Source organism: Salvelinus namaycush, chromosome 1, assembly GCF_016432855.1.
Source record: "Salvelinus namaycush isolate Seneca chromosome 1, SaNama_1.0, whole genome shotgun sequence".
Classification (NCBI taxonomy): domain Eukaryota; kingdom Metazoa; phylum Chordata; class Actinopteri; order Salmoniformes; family Salmonidae; genus Salvelinus; species Salvelinus namaycush.
This window is the reverse complement of record NC_052307.1, coordinates 77878920-77899027: the sequence shown is the minus strand read 5'-3', so window position 1 is coordinate 77899027 and position 20108 is coordinate 77878920. Positions and strand designations below refer to the sequence as shown.

Sequence of the window (20108 nt, the reverse complement as noted above, 5' to 3'; positions counted from 1 at the left end):
TATATTCATACAGGTGCACGCATGCAAAAATGTAATGTGTGGAAAGGAACAGCAGTCCACTATTTTATGTTCCCAGGTTTGTGAAAACTCGAACCATAAAGAAAAAAGATTTTAATATAGAATTCATGTCACTTTTCATCATGCTGACCATGCATAAGTAAAAATACTTTTAAGTACTATTTAAGTCGTTTTTTGCTGTGTCAGTACTTCACTTTACTATTTATATTTTTGAGAACTTATACTTTTACTTATACTTTTACTTCACTACATTCCTAAAGAAAATAATGTACTTTTTACTCCCATACATTTTCCCTGACACCCAAAAGTACTTGTACATTTCGAATGCTCAGGCAGGACAGCAATATGGTCCGTATACGCACCTATCAATCATCCCTACTGCCTCTGACCTGGCGGACTCACTAAACACAAATACTGCGTTTGAAAATGATGTGAGTGTGGGAGTGTGCCCTTATCTGTCTGTAAAAAATATAATTGTAAAGAATCATGGTGTCTGGTTTGCTTAATATCAGGAATTTTATGTATAGCATTTACTCTTACTCAAGTAGTATTGTACTGGTTACTTGAGTCCTTTTCTATGAAGGTATCTTTACTTTTACTCAAGTATGACGATTCAGTAGTTTTTCCACCACTGTAGTTTTATGACGGTAATACACACATCCCTCTTCATGTTTTTATTGAATGACTCCCTTTCCTTAATCACTGTGTGTCAGTTGGACTGGCCAAGGGATCAAATCAAATTGTATTGGTCGCATACACATTACTGTGGGTGTAGCAAAATGCTGTACAGAAGAGACAATAAGATACACAAGGCCTGAAACTAAACTATGTACACAGCTTCACTCATATGTGAATTATAAGTAGTGAATAATGAGAAGCAGTTGATTTTCTAGTTGTGTTGATGGTAATGTGTTCCTTCACTCTCTGTCTAGCTCTTAGAAAACGCGCACACTTCTTTGAACTCAAGTTAGCACAATAATGACCCCATGTGGCCATTTAAGTGACTACAGTGGGAAAACGAATATTGAACGTCGTTATTTTCTATAACCAATGAGAATCCATAAATATGATATTCAAAGTATACTTTATTATCCAGAAACAGAACATGTTCCAACATAAAATAAAAATATAAATGTCAAATTTGTCAGCAGTAAATTGTGTGATATTTTCCACAAGCTGCAATTTCCTGGAGAACAAAAACCCCAACTGCACACAGAGTAAAACTGGTAACATAGACCATAAACATCTGAAACACCAAACCTGGGAGTATTTACAGAACATTAACTTACAGAAAAAATGACCTTGAGGTAGACAGTAGTAAAAGCAGGCAGTGCAAGTAGGCCTACAAGTGTCAGTAAGGGACGCTGCAATGCTTTGTGGGTGCTGTAGTCTCTACTTTGTGAGTGCTGTAGTCTCTACTCACAGATCAGTCTCTCTTTGTCCTGTAACATCCTAATCAGCTGTGGTTCTGCTGTGGAATGAGTCAGTGGAATGTGGAACAACAGGTCTCAGAACAGTCAGTCAGTCCTCTAAGCAGACAGACACAGACATGGAGGCCAGAGGCAGTCAGTTGGCTGTCAGTTGGCCATGTGATGATGCAGACAAGGTGTCTTCTTTACAGAAACAGAGTTGGTCCAAAGCCACACCAAGGACAAGGTCTAAGATCCTTATCCTGGCCCAAAGATGAGGGACTCTCTGGATACAGACTGAGGAGAGATCCTTATCCTGGCCCAAAGATGAGGGACTCTCTGGATACAGACTGAGGAGAGATCCTTATCCTGGCCCAAAGATGAGGGACTCTCTGGATACAGACTGAGGAGAGATCCTTATCCTGGCCCAAAGATGAGGGACTCTCTGGATACAGACTGAGGAGAGATCCTTATCCTGGCCCAAAGATGAGGGACTCTCTGGATACAGACTGAGGAGAGATCCTTATCCTGGCCCAAAGATGAGGGACTCTCTGGATACAGACTGAGGAGAGATCCTTATCCTGGCCCAAAGATGAGGGACTCTCTGGATACAGACTGAGGAGAGATCCTTATCCTGGCCCAAAGATGAGGGACTCTCTGGATACAGACTGAGGAGAGATCCTTATCCTGGCCCAAAGATGAGGGACTCTCTGGATACAGACTGAGGAGAGATCCTTATCCTGGCCCAAAGATGAGGGACTCTCTGGATACAGACTGAGGAGAGAAACCTGAGAATAAAAATGAACAGTCAGTTGTAATAGGGTTTTTTGTGCTGTTAAGACAGCAGCTAGCTCCATAATCATGCTAGATAATAATCAACACAAAGTTCAAGACAGACAGAGATCGCTACACCGAGAGGAGACCATCACACAGGCTTAAAAAACGATTGTATTTCCGTGTGTGAATAGCTTAATCATGCAACACTAACCAGAATGAGCAACACGTGGTGCACTTCTGGTTCAACGTCAGAGAGAGCACACAATACATCTTAGACACCATCATCATGTCTCAATGGTCTACGCTTTTCTGTTGTCCAAGAGCATTGAAACCCTGTGTGTTGGAATCTCAGTCGTCATTCTGTTGTGGTAGAAATGAGCCGTTGGTACACTACAGTACAAGCTATGACAATGACAGCGACTAACCTGCAGATATGTCATCCCCGGTGTTTGAAAGGCGGTGGTATCTACTGCCCCTGTCCTGGATCCATGGGTTGTAGAGATGGTGGTATCTACTGCCCCTGTCCTGGATCCATGGGTTGTAGAGATGGTGGTACTGCCCCTGGCCTGGATCCATGGGTTGTAGAGATGGTGGTATCTACTGCCCCTGGCCTGGATCCATGGGTTGTAGAGATGGTGGTATCTACTGCCCCTGGCCTGGATCCATGGGTTGTAGAGATGGTGGTATCTACTGCCCCTGTCCTGGATCCATGGGTTGTAGAGATGGTGGTATCTACTGCCCCTGTCCTGGATCCATGGGTTGTAGAGATGGTGGTATCTACTGCCCCTGTCCTGGATCCATGGGTTGTAGAGATGGTGGTATCTACTGCCCCTGTCCTGGATCCATGGGTTGTAGAGATGGTGGTATCTACTGCCCCTGTCCTGGATCCATGGGTTGTAGAGATGGTGGTATCTACTGCCCCTGTCCTGGATCCATGGGTTGTAGAGATGGTGGTATCTACTGCCCCTGTCCTGGATCCATGGGTTGTAGAGATGGTGGTACTGCCCCTGTCCTGGATCCATGGGTTGTAGAGATGGTGGTATCTACTGCCCCTGTCCTGGATCCATGGGTTGTAGAGATGGTGGTACTGCCCCTGTCCTGGATCCATGGGTTGTAGAGATGGTGGTATCTACTGCCCCTGGCCTGGATCCATGGGTTGTAGAGATGGTGGTATCTACTGCCCCTGTCCTGGATCCATGGGTTGTAGAGATGGTGGTACTGCCCCTGTCCTGGATCCATGGGTTGTAGAGATGGTGGTATCTACTGCCCCTGGCCTGGATCCATGGGTTGTAGAGATGGTGGTACTGCCCCTGGCCTGGATCCATGGGTTGTAGAGATGGTGGTATCTACTGCCCCTGGCCTGGATCCATGGGTTGTAGAGATGGTGGTACTGCCCCTGGCCTGGATCCATGGGTTGTAGAGATGGTGGTATCTACTGCCCCTGGCCTGGATCCATGGGTTGTAGAGATGGTGGTACTGCCCCTGTCCTGGATCCATGGGTTGTAGAGATGGTGGTATCTACTGCCCCTGGCCTGGATCCATGGGTTGTAGAGATGGTGGTACTGCCCCTGTCCTGGATCCATGGGTTGTAGAGATGGTGGTATCTACTGCCCCTGGCCTGGATCCATGGGTTGTAGAGATGGTGGTACTGCCTCTGGCCTGGATCCATGGGTTGTAGAGATGGTGGTATCTACTGCCCCTGTCCTGGATCCATGGGTTGTAGAGATGGTGGTACTGCCCCTGTCCTGGATCCATGGGTTGTAGAGATGGTGGTACTGCCTCTGGCCTGGATCCATGGGTTGTAGAGATGGTGGTATCTACTGCCCCTGTCCTGGATCCATGGGTTGTAGAGATGGTGGTATCTACTGCCCCTGGCCTGGATCCATGGGTTGTAGAGATGGTGGTACTGCCCCTGGCCTGGATCCATGGGTTGTAGAGATGGTGGTATCTACTGCCCCTGTCCTGGATCCATGGGTTGTAGAGATGGTGGTATCTACTGCCCCTGGCCTGGATCCATGGGTTGTAGAGATGGTGGTACTGCCCCTGGCCTGGATCCATGGGTTGTAGAGATGGTGGTACTGCCCCTGGCCTGGATCCATGGGTTGTAGAGATGGTGGTATCTACTGCCCCTGTCCTGGATCCATGGGTTGTAGAGATGGTGGTATCTACTGCCCCTGTCCTGGATCCATGGGTTGTAGAGATGGTGGTACTGCCCCTGGCCTGGATCCATGGGTTGTAGAGATGGTGGTATCTACTGCCCCTGTCCTGGATCCATGGGTTGTAGAGATGGTGGTATCTACTGCCCCTGTCCTGGATCCATGGGTTGTAGAGATGGTGGTATCTACTGCCCCTGTCCTGGATCCATGGGTTGTAGAGATGGTGGTACTGCCCCTGTCCTGGATCCATGGGTTGTAGAGATGGTGGTATCTACTGCCCCTGTCCTGGATCCATGGGTTGTAGAGATGGTGGTATCTACTGCCCCTGGCCTGGATCCATGGGTTGTAGAGATGGTGGTATCTACTGCCCCTGGCCTGGATCCATGGGTTGTAGAGATGGTGGTATCTACTGCCCCTGGCCTGGATCCATGGGTTGTAGAGATGGTGGTACTGCTCCTGGCCTGGATCCATGGGTTGTAGAGATGGTGGTATCTACTGCCCCTGGCCTGGATCCATGGGTTGTAGAGATGGTGGTACTGCCCCTGTCCTGGATCCATGGGTTGTAGAGATGGTGGTATCTACTGCCCCTGGCCTGGATCCATGGGTTGTAGAGATGGTGGTACTGCCCCTGGCCTGGATCCATGGGTTGTAGAGATGGTGGTATCTACTGCCCCTGTCCTGGATCCATGGGTTGTAGAGATGGTGGTATCTACTGCCCCTGGCCTGGATCCATGGGTTGTAGAGATGGTGGTACTGCCCCTGGCCTGGATCCATGGGTTGTAGAGATGGTGGTACTGCCCCTGGCCTGGATCCATGGGTTGTAGAGATGGTGGTATCTACTGCCCCTGTCCTGGATCCATGGGTTGTAGAGATGGTGGTACTGCCCCTGGCCTGGATCCATGGGTTGTAGAGATGGTGGTACTGCCCCTGGCCTGGATCCATGGGTTGTAGAGATGGTGGTATCTACTGCCCCTGGCCTGGATCCATGGGTTGTAGAGATGGTGCATTCATCCAACTACCTGTGAGAACATTTATTTTGTTAGTACAATAACTTAGATCAAAGACATATGAACAATTAGAGATAGAGACACAGAGAGAGAAAGAGAGAGAGACACAGAGAGAGAGAGACAGAGAGAGACAGAGAGAGAGACACAGAGAGAGAGAGAGAGAGAGACCAGGCCAGGTCAACCAGTGAAGAACAAACACCATTGTAAATACAAACCAATATTTATGCTTATTTATTTTCCTTTTTGTACTTTAACTGATAAATCTGTCTAAAAGATTCTAAAGATATCTGTTTTCAACACTGATGAAAACTTAAGCCTAGTATGTCAAACTAAAATGGTATTTTTGTCAGACTAAACAACCTTTTTCCCCCATTTAGTAGACCTGGTCATAATACAATTAGATCTGTGGTCTTAGTTTCTCTACAATCTTGTTTTTCTCTGTTCTCTACATTACTGGATGTGTACTGGCTTTGTGAGGGCTACTTTTCTAGAGGATCTCCCGCCCTTTTTCACCAGGTGGATACCTGAACAGTAACTTCAGCAGGTAGGCAACGTTTTTGTTTTCTGGGTGCGTAGCTCTTCATTGGCTCTGCATCCCTAACCACACCTGTGGCTCACTTTGAAACCCTGCCCACAACATTCTCAGCCACTTTCACCATCTTTTTTGGGTGGTTTGTCGGGCAATGTCTCAGTTGTGTCTGCTTTTCGTTTCAGACAGGGGGCTTTGACTTCTTCAGAGGTGTTGTTTTTTGAGATAAATGATCTCAAATTTGTCACAAGTTCTTCGAAGCTACGTTTTATGCCGGCAACTGAATCGTTGAGAAGCCCGTTCTCATTTTTCATACAAAGTACATATTTCTGGAACTGAAGTTGGCAGATAACTGCAGAATACCTATCATGTTTATCTAATAAGGCCAACTGTTCATCCATATCATCCTCTTTCTCCCACAAACCACCACACTTCTCTAGCTCTCTGATCAAATCATGTGTCACCATGGTGTAGTGTCCACCTGGATGGTGTTGTTCATGCTCCATAGCTTTCTGTTTATTTTCAACAAGTCTTTTCAGCAGGACTCACTTCACCCCGTAGGGCTGATTGTTGAGGTCTGGCTACTTCCCTCTCCATCTCCTCAGACTTCTCTGTCATTGTGCTTTCACCCCGTAGGGCTGATTGTTGAGGTCTGGCTACTTCCCTCTCCATCTCCTCAGACTTCTCTGTCATTGTGCTTTCACCCCGTAGGGGTGAATGTTGAGGTCTGGCTACTTCCCTCTCCATCTCCTCAGACTTCTCTGTCATTGTGCTTTCACCCTGTAGGGGTGAATGTTGAGGTCTGGCTACTTCCCTCTCCATCTCCTCAGACTTCTCTGTCATTGTGCTTTCACCCTGTAGGGGTGATTGTTGAGGTCTGGCTACTTCCCTCTCCATCTCCTCAGACTTCTCTGTCATTGTGCTTTCACCCTGTAGGGGTGATTGTTGAGGTCTGGCTACTTCCCTCTCCATCTCCTCAGACTTCTCTGTCATTGTGCTTTCACCCTGTAGGGGTGAATGTTGAGGTCTGGCTACTTCCCTCTCCATCTCCTCAGACTTCTCTGTCATTGTGCTTTCACCCTGTAGGGGTGATTGTTGATGTCTGGCTACTTCCCTCACCATCTCCTCAGACTTCTCTGTCATTGTGCTTTCACCCTGTAGGGGTGAATGTTGAGGTCTGGCTACTTCCCTCTCCATCTCCTCAGACTTCTCTGTCATTGTGCTTTCACCCTGTAGGGGTGATTGTTGAGGTCTGGCTACTTCACTCGCAAGCCTTGAATCCCTCTCCTCTGACTTCATTGTCATTCCCTCAATGTTCTGTTCAGCAATTTTCTGTTGTTTCTCAGTGGCAGCATGTCCAGGCTTCACAACTGCTTTCGTGCGGTTGCCTTTCACATTCTGGAGACTTGAGCGCTCCGTTGCCAACACTTTTTCTTGCTTAACTGCCTGCTGAAGTGCTTTCAGCACTGACATTCTTTTTCTCTGTCCAAAGACTGAAGCCAATCCCAGGTGCGACTCCCCTTGAACATGACCACGGCCTCCAGTGTGATGCCAATGGCTCCCGATTTAGCCCTTTGTAGATGCTCCAACAGGCCAACATCTCTCTGCAGGCTGGCATCTTTCTTTGGCATTGACCTCAGCTTGGCTCTCAGCTCATCTGTTGGCAGAACATACCTGCAATGATCAGGATTACTAGACAGCATCTTGCCACATACCCTCAGACAACTAGCAAGTAGCAATTCAGCGATCTGAACTGTCAACTCATAAAAGTCTGTGTCTGTCCACATGGTAAGCCTGTCAAACACAAGGTCCTCGGGCACCTCAATGTCATCAAACAAGCACGCATTTCCCTCAACAACCTGTCTCCCATCCTCCTGCCACTCCTTGAGTTTGGTAACAAGAGTTTGATATCGTGCTTCCATTTTCAATATGTTGCCCTTCAAGGTCAAGGCTCTCCAGAGAGGATCAATGATTATCTTAGAAATCAGACCCAGAGCTCTGAATCCAGCCTTGAACTGTGGAAGCTCCAAATCAGCAGCAACTCCTTTGACAAAACTCCTGTCCACTATGTAATCACTGGTAAACTCCACCAAATCATCATGGATGCTGTACACCCCTGCAGCATTATGACAGAGTGGGTCAAGTCTATTTCCTCTGAATGAAACCAAAGGAACCTCGTCAAATTCTCCTTTGGCGGTCAAAAAGGTTTAGAATTTCACAAACCTGTCATCCTTTGCACGCCCTTTGGCTTGGACAGCATCACACACAGATCTCACCAAGTGCACTGTTCCAGACTCCAATTCTGTTGTCCCAAAGCTAGGGGAGCCACCAGATTCCTTATCTCCAAAAATCTGCTTTTCCCACAGTAGAAGAGTTGTTTTTGCCTGGTGAGCTAAGCCGTCAATCAAATGTAAGCCACAGAACAGCTCATTCACAAGGGACAGCATTACCTTTTCAGCATAAGTATAGGCATGATATTGCTCAACCATGTGTGGCAAAATCTCTGATCTGTATTCAGTTAAGATTTGCTTGAATTTCCTCTCTGGGGCAGCCGGGTCACCGACACATATAATCAGTTTGGTAAAGATCTTCCTCTGGTCCACTTCATCCCTCATGACTACATCCAGGATCATTTTCCTAAACATGTCTACTTGGCTGTCTTCTGAGTCGGAGGCTTGCGCTGTGAGCTCAGAGTGAAGATCAGATTCCTCCTGTGGGTATATGTCGGCAAGTACCTTTTTCTGACTAAACTTTGCTTTTTCATAAGTGCACTGTGTGACATTGTAGAGATTGCATGCTGAGGATACAGTCCTGCCCTTGTGGGTATTTTGGCTGGTTTCTTTTTCTCATTTGCCATCATGGCAGTTTTTTCCTCTTTCCTTTCCTTTACATCCAATCGCCTTCTTTCTGAGATTTCTTTCCATCTTTGACACAAGTGATGCATTAGGCATAGTTCCCGTAGCAGCTGTTTTCCGGCAGGGCTTTTGGACTGGACTGGTGAACATGAAGGGTTCCTTCAAGAGTTTCTCTTTCATATCTTTCCGTTTTGGTAACCTCTTTAGTCTGTTCCCAATATTTTCGGAGCGTAGCAATTGTTCGTTTTCCAAGTCAAGATGGAAATGGTGTTTAATGACACCAACAACAATCTCCTTAGATGACGCACATACTTCATTGGCAAAATCATGAATTTCAAGCATTACACCCGTTGTCAGTGAATGCAAATCAAGTTGATTTTTTACTCCCAGTTTTGATTTCACATCAAGGTCTAGACCTATTCTCCTGCAGTAGGGGTACGGGTTATTCACGGTTCTATCCATTGTAGACACCAAATGGGATTGTTCCACACCTCTGATCTTCACCATGAAATGCAGGGTGCTGTATGACTCATTGTTAATGGAGACGACATTGAGTCCATTTGTCTGGCCTGGTGTTTCTTCCGTTCTATTCCAGGGTTCCTCATCCTTTATCTGTGGCAGAGATTTGGGGTTAAAATCAGGCTCATCCTTTGTACAGATGTCGGTCGGCTCATTCTTCTGGCAAGGCATTTCCTTTTCACCGGTGTACAGTGTTGCAACGGTCTTAGAGTTTGTCTCTGCCTTGATATGCCGAAGAGGTAGGCCTAGATCAGACTCAACCTTTACGTCAATCTCAGAACCTCTATTCTTCTGGACATGTGTTGCCATTTCATCTGCACACTTTGTGACAGCAGTCTCACTAAAAATGGGTTCCTCCTTGACTTGCCCAAAAGATATGGGATGAGGATCAGACTCATCTTTAAAACAGACATCAGTATGTCCTTTCTCTTTGCCAAGTGTTGCAGTTTCAACAGAGCACGACGTGACATCCATCTGATTAGGAATGGTTTCACTGGCATTCTGAAGAGTAACTTGCCCGTCATGATAAAACCAAGTCATTACAAAGTTGTTCATGGCCTCGTGAGCCTTCTGAAATTTGATGGCATTCTCTTCCTTCCTAGCCATCTGATATTTACTTTGTCTAACTTGCTTGTTTCTCTCCAATTGCTTTTGTTGAGCAAGTTTCTGTCTCAATGTCTTTGATGAGTCCTTGTCTTGGGAAGCCTTTGAAAGTAAAGATGCTTCAGAAATCAATTTCGCTTTCTTCTGAAGATTAGGTAGTGTGAACACTTCAACTGTGTCATTTTCATTGTTATATTTCTTCTTGATTCGCTTTAATCTCGCAGTAACAGCACTGACAAATTTCCAGCGTTGTTCACTTTGCAAACCGAGATCAAAGTTGTGTTCTAGAATATCAAACACAACATACTGAAAAGCGGATGTTACCTTTTTGGCAAAGTTATGAATCTCAAACATAACACCGTTAGTCAGAAACTTCAAGTAAAGTTTTTCTTCTGATCTCACATTGAGGTCTAGACCTATTTTCATGCAGTTGGGGTATGGATCCCTAAACTTTATGTGACTCAAAGGACAGTTTCTTGACGGGTGGCATACGCTTTTCACTTTGAGCTGGAGAATTGTTCAATGTTTTACAATTGGGTGGCAGAATGACATATTGCTGCTGCACAGAAGCCAAGGTGGTCGCTGCAGTAGGGCTGGTTAGCAGAGGGAGGATGGCAGTACTTTGGCTTGGAAGAAAACTTCCGTCTGACAATTGTCAATTGGTTGGCAACACTGTTTGAGATTGGCTACAACCCTGTGTGGATGGGTTGGTTTTCCCTTCTACAGAGAGACTACTTGGTGGATTTGATAGGATGAAGAAGTGGTTTCCTCTTATGTTCAATGCTTGTAGTAGAGGTATACCACTAAGCAGTTTCTTTGACTGAGTGCATGCAGGAGTATTTGGCCTTTTTGAACCACTAATGTTCCCGCCCTCTCCATGTGATTGTAAAATGGCTGCAATTTGATCAAAGTTAACAGCCGTTGTTTGATGTTCATTCTGTAATCCAGGGTTATGTTCGGCAGATGAACAGCATCTACAATTTCCATGCCCTGAACACCACTGGTTAGAACATCTTTCACCTTGATGTGACTTTCTTTTTTCAATGTAGGTGAGGAAACAGGGCAGTGTGGGTCATTTACATTTTGTGTCACTGTGAAACTTGGTTCATTTGTTGATTCTGTGGTAATCTCCCATTCACTTACTACTGCTGTTTCTAACCCACCTGGCGTCTCTGCCTTTGAGGTTCATTAGGATCTGTTGCATATGGGTGATCTAGTTGTCAGCCTACCTGGGGTAAAGACCATGGGAAAAGACCCTTCATCTCATCTAGCTGTACATCTAATACATTCATCTCACAACAAAGCCAATCACTGACTAGTGTTAAGGTTAAAGGAAAAGAGAAGTACAGGAAGTAGCCAGAAAACATTTCCAAGTGTGCCAAAAACTTAAGATTCACTGAGCTTAAGTACAATAGGTAGCTAGAGGGAAATTGTGAATATGTCTCAATGGATCCTATTTAAAGACCACAGATTCTAGATCGAATTACCAGCTAAGCAAACTCCTTAACCCCAGTTGTAAGTAGCACAGGGGAAAGTAGATATTAAATAATTTGTTTTAAATAGTAATCTGAACGTGTACTGTAGGCTATAGCTAACGTCAACCAAGTTAGGTCTACAACCAAATAAGCTTACTTGTATCTATAAACGTGAAAGCCAACCAGGTTAGCAAATCGTTTTTATAAAACGTGCTTGACTTTACAAGCTAGCATTAGCTAGTTCCTTCTAGCTCTGGCTGGTACTGTTATCTATCTAGCTGACTTGACTTCCATTTCATTCTAGAAAACACTCAACACTTGGTAAATTTGTTCTCCAAACGCGTTCCGTGCATACATTATTACATAACCTTGTAGAAATTGTATTGTTTTCAAGAATCGGACCGTAAACATGATTCAACGACGTGATGTCCATATCCACCTCAACGTTCGCACGATTGTAGGTTGTTTTGATTGGTCCATATTCTTCTTCTTTCGAGTTGGATGGAAGTACAGTGTCTCACATCTATATTCCATTACCGCCACCTGTCGTCCTGGTAGTGCTCAGACGGAAATTATGTGTTCTATTTCACTTCGTTCTCTCGAGATAGATCAGACAGTGCCATAAAATAGAGATTCTAGTGCCCTAGAATAGTGTTCACTCATCATGTGTTGACTTTCAAAGTAAAGTTCACTTCCCCCCTTTCAGACCAAATTCACTGAATGCGAACACATTTGTGGCCGTCTGATTGGTCCAGAAACCGATGGTTTGACCTGGAGTCAGAACACACACTGGTAAAGTGGCAGTTAGAAAATTCGTCATTGGCTTTGATACTCTGATTGGTTAGAGATGATCCAATCGCTGATTAGTTGTTTTGTATAATACCCCTCGTGCCCCTCATCACCACAAAGGACTTCAATGCTGGCAGTCTCAGACTAAAGTTTGCCTGGCCGCCTTATCTCAGCTCACTGGTCACGATAACAACACCCCCCTGTAGCACGCACTCCAGCAGGTATATCTTACTGGTCATCCCCAAAGCCAACACCTCGTTTGGCAACCTTTCCTTACAGTTCTCTGCTGCCAATGACTGGAACGAATTGCAAAAATCGCTGAAGCTGGAGACTTATATTTCCCTCACTAACTTTAAACATCAGCTATCTGAGCAGCTAACCCATCACTGCAACTGTACATAGTCCATCTGTAAATAGCCCACCCAATCTACCTACCTACAGCATCCCCATATTGTTTTTATTTACTTTTCTGCTTTTTTGCACACCAGTATCACTACTTGCACATCATCATCTGCTCATATATCACTCCAGTGTTAATCTGCTAAATTGTAATTACTATGGCCTATTTATTGCCTTACCACCTCACGCCATTTGCACACACTGTATAGAGACTTTCTTTTTTTCCTATTGTGTAATTGACTGTACGCTTGTTTATTCCATGTGTAACTCGGTGTTGTTGTTTGTGTCGCACTGCTTTGCTTTATCTTGGCCAGGTCGCAGTTGTAAATGAGAACTTGTTCTCGACTAGCTTACCGTTTAAATAAAGGTGAAAAATAAAAATAAAAATAAAGTATGTACCAGAACGACAGAGCAAGACTCATCAATGTCACCGGAGAAAGCATCCGAGTGACAGAAACAGCGCCTCTCTGTCTTAGTATCTGTAGCCCATATATCTGATACTGTCTGGACAAAAAGGTTATGACATACCATCATATTTTTGTCAAGACAGCATCAGATACATGGGTTACAGATACTAAGACAGATGAGCGCTGTTTGCCTGGCTGGGATGCTGTCTCTGGTGAAATACAAAACATTAAGAACACCTGCTCTTTCCATGACATAGACTGACCAGGTGAATTCAAGTTGAAGCTATGATCCCTTATTGATTTCACTTGTTAAATCCACTTCAATCAGTGTAGATGAAGGGGAGGAGACAGGTTAAAAAATGATTTTTAAGCCTTGAGACAATTGAGACATTGATTGTGTCTGTGTGCCATTCAGAGGGTGAATGGGCAAGACAAAGGATTTAAGTGCCTTTGAACGGGGTATGGTAGTAGGTGGCAGACATTGACTATAGCTCAGCATTCAACACCATAGTACCCTCCAAGCTCATCATTAAGCTCAAGGCCCTGAACCCCGCCCTGTGCAATTGGGTCCTGGACTTCCTGGCGGGCCACCCCATGGTGGGGAAGGTAGGAAACAACACCTCCACTACGCTGATCCTCAACACCGGGGCCCCACAAGGGTGCATGCTCTGTCCCCTCCTGTACTCCCTGTTCACCCATGACTCCATGGCCATGCACGCCTCCAACTCAATCATCAAGTTTGCAGACGACATAACAGTAGTGGGGTTGATTACCAACAATGACGAGACAGCCTACAGGGAGGAGGTGAGGGCTCTGAGTGTGGTGTCAGGAAAATAACCTCTCACTCAACATCAACAAAACAAAGGAGATGATCGTGGACTTCAGGAAACAGCAGAGGGAGCACCCCCCTATCCACATCGACGGGACAGCAGTGGAGAAGGTGGAAAGTTTTAAGTTCCTCTGCGTATATATCACTGACAAACTGAAATGGTCCACCCAAACAGACAGTGTGGTGAAGGCGGTGTAACAGCGCCTCTTAAACATCAGGAGGCTGAAGAAATTTGGCTTGTCACCTAATGATTTAGCAGTTTGTTTAGTTCAAATTGACAGACTAATTTATTCAACGTGAATATCAAGGCGATTTTGAGGTAAGAAGTGCTTGTTTCCCAATAGGCTGCTGGAAAAGGCTACTGAGGAAAGGGTCGTAATATCAATCACTGAATTAAATATTAATAATATGTATGTGAACTGAATATTCCTGTCAACAACTGCCAGTGTTTTTGTAGTTTTTTTAACCTGTAGCCTAATCTGACTGACTGTTACTGTTAATCTAATGGGTTCTAACAACTGATCGGTAATTACGATAGAGCTTTGATAAATCCAATTTACTTAACTAAACATGGCCATTAACAATTGCATCATAACACAAGGCTACAACAATAAACTTAAGAAATCTGTTTGCCAGGCCCAGGTAGGCTACACAAGTTTTATTTTTTCATTTAACCTTTATTTAACTAGGCAAGTCAGTTAAGAACAAACTCTTATTTACAATGACGGCCTACCAAAAGGCAAAAGGCCTCCTGCGGGGACGGGGGCTGGGATAAAAAAAATTAAATACTGTAAAAATATAGGACAAAACACACATCACGACAACAGAGACACCACAACACTACATAAAGAGAGACCTAAGACAACAACATAGCATGGCAGCAACACATGACAACACAGCATAGTAGCAAAACAACATGACAACAACATGGTAGCAAAACAACATGGCAGCAGCAAAACATGGTAGCAGCACAAAACATGGTACAAACATTATTGGGCAAAGACAAAAGCACAAAGGGCAAGAAGGTAGAGACAACAATACATCAGGTGAAGCAGCCACAACTGTCAGTAAGAGTGTCTGTCCATGATTGAGTCTTTGAATGAAGAGATCCAGTTTTAGTGTTTTTTTGCAGCTCGTTCCAGTCACTAGCTACAGCGAACTGAAAAGAGGAGCGACCCAGGGATGTGTGTGCTTTGGGGACCTTTAACAGAAAGAGGCTGGTAGAACGGGTGTTGTATGTGGAGGATGAGGGCTGCAGTAGGTATCTCAGACAGGGGGAGAGGATTTTATAAATAAGCATCAACCAGTGGGTCTTGCGACGGGTATACAGAGATGACCAGTTTACAGAGGAGTATAGAGTGCAGTGATGTGTCCTATACAGAGCATTGGTGGCAAATCTGATGGCCGAATGGTAAAGATGTTAGCTACAGTGGGACTTTTTTTAAATAAAACGGCTTCATAAATGAAAACATAGCAATGTATCAACCTATGTGACATCTGAGGGCCAACCAACTTTCTGGTAGAGAATGTAGTGATGAGTACTAAAATCGTCACCCGTAATAAAGCGCATTGTGCTATGATAAACTGCATCTAACGGCTTTAATGAATTGGCAGCTGCGTTCATATAGATGATGTCGCCATAGTCTAGGCCGATAGGAATGTTAACTGAATAATCTGCTTTCTACTATTTAGCGAGAGGCAAGACCTATATTTCTATAGAAGAAGCACATTTTTATACTCAGTTTATTAACTAACTCATCAATATGCTTTTTAAAAGACAGCTTTTCATCTATCCAGATGCCCAGATATTTGTAAGCACGGACACAATCAATATGGACACCATCCAAAGTACATATGCTAAAATCAGACTTATTTTTATGCGCTCTAGAGAACAACATATACTTAGTTTTACCTGCATTCTTAGGCAGGAAAGAAGAGGAATTTGTACCCTTCAGTGGATTTACTGTTTTCTAAAATGGTGAGATAGAGCTTGAAAAGCGGTTGATTTAGCTGTCTTCATCAAGATAGTACATCAGTTTCTCAATTGTCTGAAAGATTGCCAGTCCACCACAGAGTCAGGTTCTCTTGCTTTAGCCCAGGCACTATTTCTCTTCTGAATAAACTCCGATAATTCAGAAGAAAACCAAGGGATCTATCTTTGACTCTGAATTGTTTAAAAGAGACGTGTTTATCTGCCAGAGGAATAAATATGGAGGACACATTTTCTAGAGCCAACTCAAGGTTAGGAATACAGGAGACAGTGGCTAAATCAGAGTAGAACATGTCATTAAAAAAAAAACTGGATTAGAAAACTTTTTGCAATTTATCTTCTTAATTAAACAAGGATTAGTATTTTTCTGTTTCGTAAACTAATACATACCATGGGACAAAGATCACTGAGATCATATGCAAATACTCTACTAGACAAATATTTGTGGGGGTTATTTGTAAGAATTAAATCAATCAATGAAGAGTTAACAGGGTTTTTCACATTTAGCTGTGTGGGTTTAGAGATCAATTGAGTCTGATTAAAATCAATACATATACTCTTCAATTGATCTGAGGCCGGGGATAGCCAATCCAGATTCAAATTCCCGAAAATGTCCATAATTGTAGCCAAACTTCCAGGAAAACCTCGGACATGGCAACTCAGGCTGTACTGTATTTGTTAAAATGTTTGCGCACAGAATTGGGTTGGTTCACGTGCGCTCCTCCAGTACAAGCACCAGGTGGCGGTAACACAATTTATGTTTAGCTCTTTTCAGCCAATGAACACAGTCAGCTCTTACTCTGTGGTTCTAGACGCAGTTCCTCCCAGGAAGTGTTACTTGAACGAATCTCCCTCGACCGTCATTCCACAAAAAATGGCCAAGTTACAGTTGTTGCAAGCGTTTTTCTCCAACCGATTAACAACAGTGGCCGTAGAGATATCGGTGGCAGTGGAAAACGCGTTTGCCGAGTACCAGGATGAGATTTCTCGTTCAAAGGAGGAGAATCAACGCCTGCAGAGGCTGCTGGATTCGGTTTTAATTCCCGATGTAAAATTACACAAAGCAGGTAAACTATCAACAAGCTTGCCATTAGCTGCTTTTGGCAACACTGGTGTATTTACACACTAGTGTTGACTCTTCGTTAAGCCCCGCCACCGAATATTTGGCAACCAATCGCAGCGCTCCAATGCAATTGTCGTCGAGCGACACCTCGGACAAGCTCACGTTTAAATCCACTGACATTTCTTTTAATACTTATCAATACCAGTATGTACTGTATGTGATTTAGTTTATTTTACGCCTGCTACGTTAGGTTATGGATTTGGGAACGCTGTCAGCAGGGTCACTGCACTTTAAATACGTCACTCATTGAGCGGATTCGATTATGCTGAGCCGGGGCACCGGTCTATGGCCCGTGACGTGAACAGGCGAAAGTGGTGAGGGAGGAGCGCCCGTTTCAAATGGAACAGTAATCTGCGCCGCTCGGTCATGTTGTCGACAAACCAGCATGGTGCATCGTTCAGAAACATACAGCCTCTCTGTTCCATTAAATATGTTAGACTTTTCAATCTAGTTTGGAAGGCAGATTAAGCGTTTTTATCAAAAGCAATCACGTTTGCATGTGAAAACACAGAATCCTAATCTACGTGCTAATTAATCACTTTTGTTTTGTGCCGACTTTGCCGTGGGATTTGAATGGGGCACCTGGCTCAAATACACCAGCGTCAATAAAAGCACATATATAACGCTGTGTATGTAAATTATGCTAACATTAGCTAATAAATGATGTCATTACAGTCTCAAGTCACAGAGGGTGATTATTTATTGAAATGTATAGATTTTTATTTTAAAGTTATTTCATATCTTTCTTTCCAGACCCCCCGCAGCTCACTCTCACTGTTTCTGGAGATGAGGTTCCCCCTGAGCAGCAGCACTGTGAGGAGGAGTGGAGCGATCAAGAGATCATCGAGTCCATATTCATTTCCCCCTGTGTGGAAAGCAACAGTGATCAGGACTCACCCGAGCGCTCACGACTTTACCAAACTCTGAAGAACTCCCTTCCCACCATTGCAGCAGAACCTATCCAAACAAATCCAGATGGAGAGGACAACAAAATATCAGAATCAACCAGTGACACTCCCCTCACACATTTAAAGCCTCTCAAAATGAAGAGAACACGGTTAAAGAAAGGACAAAGGTCTTCCATCTGCACCGAGGGCAAGACAACCAGTGAGTTGAAAACGCCATTGAGGCTTCACACAAGGAAGAGGCTCTACAGTTGTACCGAGTGCACAGCAACCTATGACAGACCTTGTCATTTGGAAATCCACAAGAGAACTCACACAGGTGAGAAACCATACGAGTGCAAAGACTGTGGTAAATGCTTCAACCGCAAGAATAGCCTAACGATGCATATGCTAACTCACACAGGGGAGAAATCGTTCTGCTGCCATGAATGTGGCAAACGCTTCGGTCTAAACACGAGACTGATACTTCACATGAGGACACACACAGGGGAGAAGCCACACAAGTGCCCTTTCTGTGCCAGATGCTTTACATTTCCAAGTCACTTAAGTCGTCACAAGAAGCTCCACACAGGAGAGAGACCACATCAATGCAATGTATGTGGGAAATGCTACACGCGGAAGGAGCACCTGACAGACCATATGACATCCCACAGTGGAGCAAAACCATACAGCTGTATGCAATGTGGCAAATGCTACGCACTGCAAGGAAACCTGAGAGCGCATATGGCGAGTCACACAGGGAATAAGTCATTGTGCAGGTGTGCTGTGTGTGGATTAGGTGTTCTAAATCTAAGCCGCCACATGCAAGAAGTTCACACAGGAGGCAAACAGCATCAGTGCCAAGATTGTGGGAAGTGCTTCAACCGAAAGGAAAAACTGACAGAGCACATGAGGACTCACACGGGAGAGAAACCGTATCGATGTCATGATTGTGGCGAATGCTTTAGGCTCAATGTAACCCTGAAGAAACACATGATGACACACTCATCTGCGGCAAGTGCTGTTCCATGAGAGAAGATATGAGAACTCAAGATGGGACATACACAGGGAGAAATCTGTGTAGTGCAATGCATGTTTCAGCAATATTGTTTTGATGTTTCAATGTTCACATTCAATGTTAATTTTTATTCACTTATTTTTATACATTGCCCATTTGTAACTTTCACCTCAAAGTTAACCTTTACCTGTCTGTACCTTTCGGTCGTTGTTGGTGATTTATGTTGGTATCAATAAAAGAATGATCAACATGAAAAGTCACATTGCTGTTGTTTCTATATAGCACAAAGACTGCGTTTCTAACCCTCTGAGTCCCTATGATAGAATCTTACTCCAGACATATGAAACAGGTTTTATGAATGACTGTCTGTCGACTTGGGAGCAGAGAGGGAGTTTCTCCACTTTTGTAAACTATCTGCACTCCAAGGATATTTGTTGCAGGGCTCATTGTTCAGTAAATATGTCTTGATTAACAAGAGACCGGTATTATGACAGCCTATTTTTCATCAAAACTCTGCTCTGGTAGATGGAAATGTGGTAGAAAGAAACGTGGTAGAAAAGTGACCGTTCATGAAACGTGACCGTTCATGATCCAGGGCGTCAGGTAGCCTAGCGGTTAAGAGCGTTGTCTCAGTAACTGAAAGGTTGCTGGTTTGAATCCCCGATCAGACTAGGTGAAAAATCTGTAGATATACCCTTGAGCAAGGCACTTAACACTAATTGCTCCTGTAAATCGCTCTGGATAAGAGTGTCTGGTAAATCAGCGGATCTCAAACCTCTCCTCGGCGACCCCCAGTCATTCCATTTATTTGATCTATTCCAGAGTTAGCACCCCTGATTCAACTTGTCAACTAATTAGGTGAAAAAATCTGTTGCTCTGTCGTTGAGCAAGGCACTCAACCCTAATTGCTCCAGGGGTGCTGTACAATGGTGACCCTGTTCATGACCCCACTCCCTGCGGGTGTCTCAGGGGGATTTGGGATATGCAACAACAATAAAAATGTCAGGACAAATATAAGCACCCCCGATTAATAATGACACATTATCAAGCCCTTGAATAGGTGAATCAGGTGAGCTAGTTCACAGCTACAACAAAATTGTGAAAAGTTTGTGGGTCCTGAGGAGAGTTATGGTATTTGGTATTTTATTAGGATCCACATTAGCTGTTGTGAAAGCAGCAGCTACTCTTCCTGGGGTCCACGCAAAACATGACATAATACAACATTAATAGACAGACAGAACTACATAAATTTAAAAAAGGCACACGTAGCCTACATATCAATATACAAACTATCTAGGTCAAATAGGAGAGAGGCGTTGTG

At 44.3% G+C, this 20108-nt stretch overlaps 2 protein-coding genes across 6 annotated transcripts; one reads left to right on the top strand and one right to left on the bottom strand.

Moving 5' to 3' along the window:
• Positions 1–1090: 1090 nt before the first annotated feature.
• On the bottom strand, positions 1091–11835 carry LOC120049485. 5 transcript variants are annotated; one of them, XM_038995761.1, is made up of 5 exons: positions 11751–11835; positions 4601–5379; positions 3773–4559; positions 2630–3731; positions 1091–2215 (listed from the first exon to the last, which is right to left on the bottom strand). In XM_038995761.1, the coding sequence occupies exons 2-4, from the start codon at positions 4829–4831 to the stop codon at positions 3637–3639; spliced, it is 1113 nt and encodes a 370-aa protein (XP_038851689.1). In that variant the 5' UTR covers positions 4832–5379; positions 11751–11835; the 3' UTR covers positions 1091–2215; positions 2630–3636. The 5 variants fall into 5 exon arrangements, with proteins under 5 accessions (XP_038851689.1, XP_038851681.1, XP_038851691.1 ...); XM_038995753.1 differs by having other exon boundaries at positions 11717–11814; XM_038995763.1 differs by having other exon boundaries at positions 2630–3645; positions 11717–11814.
• A 4738-nt stretch (positions 11836–16573) lies between these two features.
• LOC120056960 (zinc finger protein 184-like) lies at positions 16574–19037 on the top strand. The gene is made up of 2 exons (XM_039005274.1): positions 16574–16829; positions 17639–19037. The coding sequence occupies exons 1-2, from the start codon at positions 16637–16639 to the stop codon at positions 18799–18801; spliced, it is 1356 nt and encodes a 451-aa protein (XP_038861202.1). The 5' UTR covers positions 16574–16636; the 3' UTR covers positions 18802–19037.
• The last annotated feature ends 1071 nt before the right edge of the window (positions 19038–20108 follow it).

Bases quoted from the DNA above. Each gene is read 5' to 3' on its own strand.
- LOC120049485 (XM_038995761.1), bottom strand. From the start codon at position 4,831: ATGGATCCAGGCCAGGAGCAGTACCACCATCTCTACAACCCATGGATC. The intron at 4,560-4,600 runs GACAGGGGCAGT...CCATGGATCCAG, and splicing joins TCTACAACCCATGGATCCAG to GACAGGGGCAGTAGATACCA. The intron at 3,732-3,772 runs GGGCAGTACCAC...GATCCAGGCCAG, and splicing joins AACCCATGGATCCAGGACAG to GGGCAGTAGATACCACCATC.
- LOC120056960 (XM_039005274.1), top strand. From the start codon at position 16,637: ATGGCCAAGTTACAGTTGTTGCAAGCGTTTTTCTCCAACCGATTAACA. The intron at 16,830-17,638 runs GTAAACTATCAA...CTTTCTTTCCAG, and splicing joins TGTAAAATTACACAAAGCAG to ACCCCCCGCAGCTCACTCTC.